The 10,091-nt window shown below is 42.2% G+C and overlaps 2 protein-coding genes across 2 annotated transcripts in view; both read right to left on the reverse strand.

Annotated features, from left to right (window-relative positions):
* LOC118361261 (5'-nucleotidase domain-containing protein 2-like) overlaps positions 1 to 571 on the reverse strand; it is a 21,322-nt gene extending 20,751 nt beyond the window's left edge. The window contains exon 1 of the mRNA XM_035741053.2: positions 217 to 571. Coding sequence (XP_035596946.1) covers positions 217 to 571 — 355 coding nt within the window. The remainder of the gene's footprint in view (positions 1 to 216) is intronic.
* LOC118361260 (coiled-coil domain-containing protein 22-like) lies at positions 550 to 10,091 on the reverse strand. The gene is made up of 15 exons (XM_035741052.2): positions 9,682 to 10,091; positions 8,995 to 9,172; positions 8,165 to 8,297; positions 7,850 to 7,956; positions 7,447 to 7,531; positions 5,621 to 5,790; positions 5,302 to 5,514; positions 4,972 to 5,163; positions 4,598 to 4,834; positions 4,418 to 4,519; positions 4,192 to 4,299; positions 3,965 to 4,060; positions 3,765 to 3,824; positions 3,561 to 3,635; positions 550 to 3,415 (listed from the first exon to the last, which is right to left on the reverse strand). Exons 1-15 carry the CDS (start codon positions 9,729 to 9,731, stop codon positions 3,302 to 3,304), a joined length of 1,920 nt encoding a protein of 639 aa, XP_035596945.1. The 5' UTR covers positions 9,732 to 10,091; the 3' UTR covers positions 550 to 3,301.

The raw sequence follows: 10,091 nt of genomic DNA on the forward strand, positions 1-10,091 counted from the left end.
TGACAAACGAGAGGTTGAAAAGTTTCCAGAGTGTAGCAATAATAAGATGATATGGCAGGGGTCTAACATTTGTCAACTGACAACCAACAATCTCTGGTATGGATGGAAAAACAGTATTGACAAAAGGGAAATGGGTTAGTGATTAAAAAGTTTCAGTTGGCAAAACAAACTAACATATTTTAGGCAAACTTTAACATTTACATAAAAACATCTTACCGTGCACAAGCCGTTTCATTTCATTATACCTTGACCAAAGGTAAGTCTTGGAGTCAATCTGGAGTCCTGTAGTGAATGCCCTTTCAGACAAGGTAGGCGACACCCTCTGGTTGTTGCTCGCTACGTGTCTGTGATTTGCGGGTGATGGAGAAATTGGGATGGCTGTGGACCGTACAGGCTGGATACCTAAATCTGATCCACAACTTTGTTCATCTTCGCAGCATTTCCCTATTTGGGTGGTCGGACCTGTAGATGCAACGCTACCACAAGAAGCCACATAAACTTTGCGAAGCGACGTTGACTTACTTGTCTGCCATAACGCATGGCTAAACATTCTTATTTTTTGACAGGACATTAGTACTTGGCATTTATCAGAGTATCTTTAGAACGTTATCTCACCCAAAAAAATATGCAGTGAATAGCCACTGAGTCTGATGCACAAGTAAAATCCAGTGCATATTCGACACTCCCATTGCCGGACAGATTATGGGGCGGAGTCAGCTCTCTCGCTTCGCCTCTTCCTCTGTGGTATCAACGTTATCATCGAATCACGAGTGGTGAGACGATGACTGATTTCACGTTCAGCCTATTATGGTGTGAAAGAATGCAGTCTTCCCAAAACGTGTTTCCATGCACACACAGTTCGACCTACGCCTGCTACGTGACTGATCTAAGCTTCCAGCTGGCAGAAGCATCTCATGTTTTATTTCATGGATGAAATATTTATAAAACCTGGGAACCATAATTTCATTAAATTTTGGTTTTATTCTAATAATCATATTTTAATCAAATTGTTTGTGGTGAAAAAGTTTGGCAAAAATGTGCGTTATTAGACGCCAATGGATTCAGCAAGGGGTTTCCCGCAGTAACAAGTTACACATTGTACGGTTGGTAGCCCATCTAGTGAATATTACGAGATCAACCATGTCCAAGCAATGTCGTGTGTCAATTGTAACTGCATGACTACAGTTTGGAACACATCAATTTATATTAAAATATTTAAAATATATTAATACATGCAACTCAATATTGCAAGTACATTCTTGAAAATAGCAGCATGATGGATCCGAGAGAGGTACATGTGTGGATATACTAATGATTGATAATGGATATTTGTGCCTGATGCAAATGTTCCAAAAACAAGAAGCCTTGTTTACATGAATTATGTGAGTTTTGTGATCTGATCCAGGTGATGCATCTACCCAGCCACAGTCCACATTATGAACAGATTAGCTGGAGTCTCCCTGCATGCACATTTTTGACAGATATTCTTTCAAAACAATATGAAGGTTTATTTTAAGACAATTGCTGATGCCATAAGTCAATGGTGCTCAGTGTCAATGATCTTAGAGACCAGTATGATGATTTAGTTTAAACATCAAGATCTGTTAACACTTGACTGATATCCAGACACAATGGCGGTGCTTACACAGGCAGCATAATACTTTTTTCCCTAATTGGCATTTTGACCAATCAGATAAGCTCTTTTGTTAATAAATGGGTAAAAGATCAGAATTTGACTGCCTGTGTGAACACAGCCAATGCGTGCCTGACCACCTCCCGAGGTGATTAGGAAGATCTGATCAAAGAGATCACAATGTGTCTTTTAATCATCTACACCCGCCAAAAATGTGGCACAATTAGAACGTTGACAAGATCAGGACAAAGGACACATGTTGGCACAAGGTATAAACAGGGCTAAAGAGCCAGTACAACAGGCATTCCCACATGATCATGGAAAAAAAGGCCAGAATATGAACGTGATGCAAAAAACATTTCAGCATTAACTAAACCTTAACGTGTGAAAGAAAACACAACATAGCACAGGACATTCATTTAAATGTTAATTTGCTGCTGACTAACATTGTTGTATCATTTTTATACAAGTTTTGCATGAATCATTGTCAATCAATGTAGTTTATGTGTTATCTAATCTTGGCCATTTCAGGAGATCAATGCCCAAAAGGTGAGGCAATTTACCCTAAGCCAAATAATACTCAGCAAAAGAGAGACAAAAGCAGCATTTGATTTCAAGGCATGAGCATGACCTAGAAAGGACAAACCTAGTAATCTCTTTGTCGATTCCAGTTTGTAAGACAAAATATGGCATGGATTTCTTTGCACAATTCAACGGTATCTTAGGCCATACCTAGCCCTTGCATTTGTCTGTGGAATGGGGGGGAATGAAGAAATTCATCTTAACACATGGAACTGCATTGCATTTCAAGATTACTTGGAAGTATTGTACAGTAAAAAAAAAAAAGCTTAAAGCTGGTCATTTGTACAGCAACCATTACTCAGGGGAATTGTGATGGTGCATGTTACTTCTGAAACATGGTGCACTTTGAGGGAACATAGACCTGACATTTTCAAAGCACACTAACCTCACCAGATTCAGCAGAATCACTTACAATCACTAGGTTTGCTAGTCTAGGACTGGATGACATTCAAACAACCTCGTGAGTTCTAAATCAATCATTCATTTCCAATGACTGGTCTAAGAATGTAGGTAATGATTGATGTACTCAAATTCATAGAGATGTAAATCAGTGCTTGTGTAATTGTACCTCGACCAACAAGACATTCACTTGATGGATCAATCAGAACTACTGCAATTGAGATATCTAATATAATAATATCTACTACATATTTCTACTAGAAAGTATGAGAGCATCATTTGTGCAGAACCTATTTTTTGATTGTGTGGAATCGATATGGAACCAGTATGGGACACCAGGGATGCAAGGCAAGTATAATTAATTCATCACTGTTTTATGCATCACACAACTCTTTTCTATATCCTGCATGGATTTTGATCAGCCAAGGTTTGTGCATAAAAAATTAAGTATTTTCAGTACAAAATTTAATCTCCGCTCCCCATATGCTGTCAGTGCTCCCAGAAGGCAAAACCAAAAGTGACATTGGAGGAAGGAAAGCGTTGAAAGTCTTGAGACGAGAGTGTGCTTTCTTGGTTCCACACACACACACAGGACAGGCAGTCTCGAGGGCATGCTACCTACCGGTCAGTTTGACCAGCAGACGAGTCAGGCAGCCACTACGGTGCATCATGCTGAGGAGGGTCACGTCAGGCCTCTCTGATCTTGGCAGCCAGAGCAGAGTTCTCCTGGCGAATGGCTTTGTAGTCCTCCAGGATCTTCTCCAGGTTGCTTACAGTCTTTTTACCATTCTCTGTGTCAATCTATGGAGAAACGGGAACTTTAAAAGTTTGCTTTACCAAGTCAGACCTATATCGCTATGCCAAATAAAATCACAAACTATGCCTGATGTTGTACAGTAGCAGTGCAAGTTAGTGGTTTGGTATAAAATAAGAGGTCCATATATACCTGTTCCTCCAGGTCTCTGATCTCTCTCATGATTGTGCCAGTGTCCTCAATAGTTTGGATCAACTGAGTGCAGTTCTATACCAGGAAAGAGAATCAAGTCATACAACTAACCAATATAGTTATAAGGCCCTAAAATCACCACACCCAAGGATATACACATTGCTCTTCAGTTTCTAAGGATATATTCTGCCAACAAGCTCTTACCTCATGCAAGGCTGCCAGGTACTTGTAGGATTTGCGGACAGATTCGTCTTTTTTCGCATCCTGCACAGTATGAGGAAAAGTAATATTAGGCAATTGAAGAAAAATGTGGTATAGAGAACAATTTAAATAAAATTCAGGTGTTCCTTTGACCTCTAATTGAAAAAAGTAAAATCATGGAGTTCTCTTGCTAGGTGTTCTACCTTGAAGACCAGCTCATCAGTCACAGCGAACGTTCGGTCCAGTTTTCCAGTCAGGCTGTTAATCTCTTTTTGCAGCTCCTTAGTGTCAGACAGAATCTAGAGAAAAAGGGGACACAAACACCATACTTAAAAATCACTCTACTCACGGTTCAAATTTTGTTTTAATTACTTTGTTTTTAAGGAGATACTCAGGACTGTATTGATGCGAGGTGTCTCAGACAGTGTACCTTTGTAATTTCTTCCTTCTGTTTCCGGATGTTGCCAACGATCTCCAGGATCCTGGCAGTGTACGCTGAGCGGGAGATATCTTTGGGGAGATTCTCAAACTCTGTTATCTGAAGGACAAATCCGGTTTCCCAAAACTGGTGTTAGACAAAATGCTTGGACAGGAACCAAATTAATACACATTGTGGAAGTAAAATCATCCCAAATACATTTAATTAGTTTTAATACCAGTTGTTTATACAGTTCCTCCTTCTTCTTGGCCTCCTCCGCAGATTGACTGATTTTTTCATGAAGCTCTTTGATTTCAGATAGCTTTCGGGAGGACTCCATCTAGAGAAAAGAATGGAAGTTGAATTAAGAGTTTCTTTCTGTCACACACTTGGCGATATCTAAGGAGATGAACACTACCTCTTGGTTGCTGCAGAGCTCCTTGAGCCTGCGGTGCTCATCGATAAGTGGAGCTCTGTGTTTCTCCCACTGGGCGGCCAGGTTGACCACTCGCTCGGCACTTCCCTCCACTAGGGCCTGCAGCTTGGCCAGGTTGTTCTCCCCGTCCGGCAGCAGGTATATGGTCTGCTTCTTTACCCGCACAGAGTCCTCCTCCTCCGTGTTGCTCAGCTCTTTCTGCTTCAGCTCATCTGACACCTGCACACAGACGAGAGACAAGTGTTGCAGGGTGACTATGTCTTACATGTCATAGTTCATTCCACTGTGGTAACTCTGGTCCGAGGTCTACGCAAATACACAGTTTGTCTATTTTGAATAATAGAAGCTCCAATTACCTGATGTATAGACACAGTTAGCTGCCTCATGTCTCCGCCCACCTCCTCTAGGCTGAGGGAGAGCTGCTGTAGCTGCAGCTGCAGGGAGGCCAGCTCCTCCTGCTGTCGGGCCTGCAGATCCTCCTCCGACTGATGTGAGCTGGGGAGGGAGTTGGCCGCTGCTGCCATCTGCTTGGCAGCTTTCTCAGGCTCCTGACAAACACACACAGAGAGAGGCATGGATCGGTTAGAGAGAAACAAAGGCTGGATTCAGATTGGAAATCAAAAGGGGGAACATTTGGAGATCTTGCTCAATGTCTTTGGAGCAGGCTTTGTTTACCCATCATTCACCTCTGTAAAAGTAAATTTTTCAGTGTGGGTGAAGCGGGTGCCCTTGGCGAGGATGTCACCAATGAGGGGAGAGCCCCCGAAGGACTGCAGCAGCTCTGTGAGGTCAGAGCCCGACCTGTGGGCACCGAGGGTGTCCTGGCGGGTCTGGGCCACAGTGCGCAGCTGCTCTTCGATCCGCTTCTGCAGACGAGCACGCTTCCTGGAGCGATATTCCTGGGTGGACACGAGTTCACAGATGAAAACACTGCATTGAACACAGAATATTATTATTGTTCTCAAATTCAAGTGAAAAACTGAAACTATCCCTTAAAGAGCATACCTCGGGTGTGAGGCGGGAAAGGAGGCCTTGGCTGTTCCACTCGTTCTCCCACTCCTGGGCGGCACTGAGCTCCCCTGCATGCTGCTCCAGCAGGGAGGCCGGCACGGAGGCATGCTGCGACGGCTGGGCAGTTACAGGGGGAAGGAAGTCCCTGTGGTAGTCATTTTCCTCTGAAGAGGGGGAGAAAAGAATGACGTGGTATACTGGTATTGAACTGTCACCATATGCTCTCATTTCAGTAGCAAAGAAGATCTTGTACCAAGCCTAATGTAACACCTGCTTATGTACAGTACCAGTCAAAGACTTAGACACATCTACTCATTCAAGGTTTTTCTTTATTTTTAATTATTTTCTACATTGTAGAATAATAGTAAAGACATCAAAATTATGAAATAACACTTTGCACACTCTTGGCATTCTCTCAACCAGCTTCTTGAGGTAGTCACCTGGAATGCTTTTCAATTAACAGGTATGCCTTGTTGAAAGTTAATTTGTGGAATTTCTTTCCTTCTTAATGCATTTGAGCCAATCAGTTGTGTTGTGACAAGGTAGGGGTGGTATACAGAAGATGGTCTTTTACCATATAGGGCTAAATCCATATTATGGCAAGACCAGCTCAAATAAGCAAAGAAAAATGACAGTCCATCATTACTTTAAAACATGAAGGTCAGTCAGTCCGGAAAATGTCAAGAATTGTGTTATGATGCAACTGGCTCTCATGAGAACCGCCACAGGAAAGGAAGACCCAGAGTTACCTCTGCCGCAGAGGACAAGTTCATTAGAGTTACCAGCCGCAGAAATTGCAGCGCAAATAAATGCCTTACAGAGTTCAAGTAACACCACCTGACCACCACCCATCAACTGTTCAGAGGAGACTGCGTGAATTAGGCCTTCATGGTCGAATTGCTGCAAAGAAACCACTACTAAAGGACACCAATAAGAAGAGACTTGCTTGGGCTAAGAAACATGAGCAATGGACATTAGACCGATGGAAATTTGTCCTTTGGTCTGATTAGTCCAAATTTGAAATCTTTGGTTCCAACCGCTATGTCTTTGTGAGACGCAGAGTAGGTGAACGGATGATCTCTGCATGAGTGGTTCCCACCATGAAGCAAGGAGGAGGTGGTGTGATGGTGTGGGGGTGCTTTGCTGGAGACACTCAGTGATTTATTTAGAATTCAAGGCACACAACTAGCATGGCTACCACAGCATTCTGCAGCGATACGCCATCCCAACTGGTTTGCGCTTAGAGGGACTATCATTTGTTTTTCAACAGGACAATGACCCAACACATCACCAGGCTGTGTAAGGGCTATTTGACCAAGAACGAGAGTGATGAGTGCTGCATCAGATGACCTGGCCTCCACAATCACCCAACCTCAATCCAATTGAGATGGTTTGGGATGAGTCGGACCACAGTGTGAAGGAAAAGGAGGCAACAAGTGCTCAGCATATGTGAGAACTCATTCAAGACTGTTGGAAAAGCAGTCCAGGTGAAGCTGGTTGAGAGAATGCCAAGAGTGTGCAAAGCTGTCATCAAGGCAAAGGGTGGCTACTTCGAAGAATTTAAAATATGTTTAACACTTTTTTGGTTACTACATCATTCCACGTGTTATTTTATAGTTTTGATGTCTTCACTATTATTCTAAAATGTAGAAAATAGTAAAAATAAAAATAAACCCTTGAAGGAGTAGGTGTGTCCAAACTTTTGACAAGTACTGTATATAGGCTACTCATTCAGAATCCTACACAACTGGAAGAATTGGATTACAGAATGATATGCAATGACAGTAAGTTACGAGGGTCCTGTGTATTCTGGGGTTTACCTTTCAATTGCTTTTTCCCAGGCACTTTGAGGCAGTGGGGTAAACTAAGGGTTTGAGAGTGGAAACTGTGGGACGGTCCTGGGTTCTAAAAAGAAACGTGAAGTGAGAACGCATACAACAAGAGGGAACACTGTTGACACAAAGACGCATAGATTCAAATAGGAAGTGTGTATAGATTCAAATTGGAAGTTTGTAGTTCTGGGGAATATTGACTTGAGTAAATATCCACGAAGCCATGAAAAACAGGATGAACATGAGTCATTATTGCCTCACTACTTTCACTATATAGCCTTAATCTAGCTTCCTTCATGATCTAGGAAACCCAAAGTTATTTATCAGTGTATATTAAACTTAGCAGGCCACGTCATTGATAATGCTTTGTAGCATAGCTAGCAGGACGTACCTGTGTTTTACAGAGGAGGGGTAGTCTGCAGGATGGAGAGAGCCAGGGCAAGGCCAGCTGAGCTTTAATCTGGGCAGCTATGGATTTCTGGAGGAGGGCCGATTTACCTGTTAGGGGGTACAATGTATGAGACAAAGAAATACTTTCGGATTATTGTCATTTTTAGAAGTTCAAACATTCAATGTCTTTTTATTGATCAGATTACAGTTCAGAAAGCAAAAAATAAAACCAATTTATAAGGGGAGAACTAAAGCTAAGGGATGAATGGTATTTATTAATGACAAGAAGTACAATGGTGGGACATTGAGTCTGTACCTGCTGGTTGGTCCGAGGCCTCAGCACTTTCTCTGGGTAGCTTCTCCACTAGGAACATGAGCAGGGAGCGGATCTCTGGCTCATTGCTGTACAGAAAGGTCTGGTAGCCAATCTCTCCCTTGTAGCCAAGGTCCTGCAAATAAAAATGCATGTCAACCTCGTTATGGAGTCTGTTCATACACAGGTCATTGACCTTAGTATAATGCCTCACCCTCACCCTTTAGAACATGAGGGTCATTCCGGGTAAGAAATGGAACGAGAAATATCTATGAGATTTCCATGAACATGTCCAATGATGTAGCCTGCTTCACAAAATTATCAAACCAAATGTATTCACAATTGGCAGATTCGAAATCTTGTAAGTAAACTGTTAATCTCAGGAGATCACTCAACCGAAGTTACGCAAGCAATTGGGCTATTCAGTAGAGTCAATCAAGTGAGGAAACAAAAACAGTTCAAAACAATGCTCAATGAGATGGAATGGCATTAGTCTATATAACATCACTTCACATTGTAGCAGGATGTCAAATTGGTTGCTGAATGACTTATTTTCAGACATCAGTGGTCCAGACTGCATGCATGTAGTTGGGACCATGAAAAACTGAGCTTGATCTAATGACAGTAAATTAATTTCAGAATACAAAAAAAACCTGGACTGAGTGTCATGCAAAGGGGGTATAGGTCATATGGGTACATCAATAAGTCATGCATGGTTATCCATTTACAGCAAACAATATCTTAATCTTCATGTGATCAAAAGAAGGAGTGAGCCCCATTTCGCAACATGAGGGGGAGCACTATAACTATCCCTTTCCTTTTCGACCTCTCACCTGACAGGCCTGTGCCAGGCTCATGCCCACACGGAAGCGGGCAGACATGCCTGGGGGTAAGGAGGGGCACAGTCCGCTTCCCAGGGCCGGGTCGATCACTCGCAGACATCTCACCACCGCCTCCACTATCAGCTCACTGGTGAAGTGCTTCACACTCTGCACATCCTTCCCCACGTCCCTGTGCAAACAGACACAGCATGAGGTGCAGGTGCACAGGGTTAACTTCCCACTTGTGTCACACCCACTTCTCACTAGTCATGTGATCAGCCGGTTAAACTTTCAAATGACATTCAAAGTTCTGTGGTGTAACTAACATGCTAGATAGAAAGATAGTGTAATGAGCAGAATTCGTCTAACATTTTATTATTGGCAGAGTGAAAATCAAACAACTAGCTGTTAGAACAAAATAAGCACATTTTAAACGTTTGGATGAATGTAGCCCTGATTTGCGCTCTACACTTCAACAAACGTTCACAAGGAAAATATTAGCTGATATGAAATGGCTCTGGTGAGTGAGTGAATGTAGATCTGGGTATCAGTGGCTATCAAATCAAAGACAAGAGCTAGCCAAACTCACTACAGTAGACACATAAGCTAGCAAACGCAAGCTAACTAAATTGCAAGCTAGCAACAACAGGTTATTTATTGATAATGTTAGAAAGTAACTTTAGCTAGCTAGATACTTACGTGCCAGTCTGTCTAAGCGAGTGAATTAAAATCTTATCAACTTCATCCATCACTGCAAGAAGTGCCTTGTAATTTCTTTTAGAAAAAAAATCTTCCCCTAAATTACATATAATTAGGCTTCTATTGGCTAGCTAGAAAGCGGTTTAACAGGCTTGTCCATTGGAAAAAGCTAGCTAGCGAGCGAGCCTGTGTTAGCTGGCGACCTAGGTAGCTAAACTAACGTTATCACTCCACAGCGCATGAACAAAAGGCACTGGCTATTTCAGGAACCGTTCCATTTAAAAAATGCTGTGTGTTTCCCTAAATGTCTTGCAAATTGCTTTTCATTTTACGAAAGCTAGCTAACACATTCGTGTAATATAAAATTGTGCATATCTTAACTAAAGGCAGGAAGTCGTATGGGAGGAGTA

This window comes from Oncorhynchus keta, chromosome 28, assembly GCF_023373465.1.
Source record: "Oncorhynchus keta strain PuntledgeMale-10-30-2019 chromosome 28, Oket_V2, whole genome shotgun sequence".
Taxonomy (NCBI): Eukaryota; Metazoa; Chordata; class Actinopteri; order Salmoniformes; family Salmonidae; genus Oncorhynchus; species Oncorhynchus keta.

What these genes read in the sequence shown, in the direction of transcription:
- LOC118361260 (XM_035741052.2), bottom strand. Translation starts at nt 9,731, where the DNA reads ATGGATGAAGTTGATAAGATTTTAATTCACTCGCTTAGACAGACTGGC. An exon ending in GCCTGGCACAGGCCTGTCAG is followed by an intron (nt 8,298 to 8,994) that starts GTGAGAGGTCGA and finishes TTTTATTTGCAG; the next exon opens with GACCTTGGCTACAAGGGAGA. An exon ending in AGCTCTGCAGCAACCAAGAG is followed by an intron (nt 4,520 to 4,597) that starts GTAGTGTTCATC and finishes TCTTTTCTCTAG; the next exon opens with ATGGAGTCCTCCCGAAAGCT.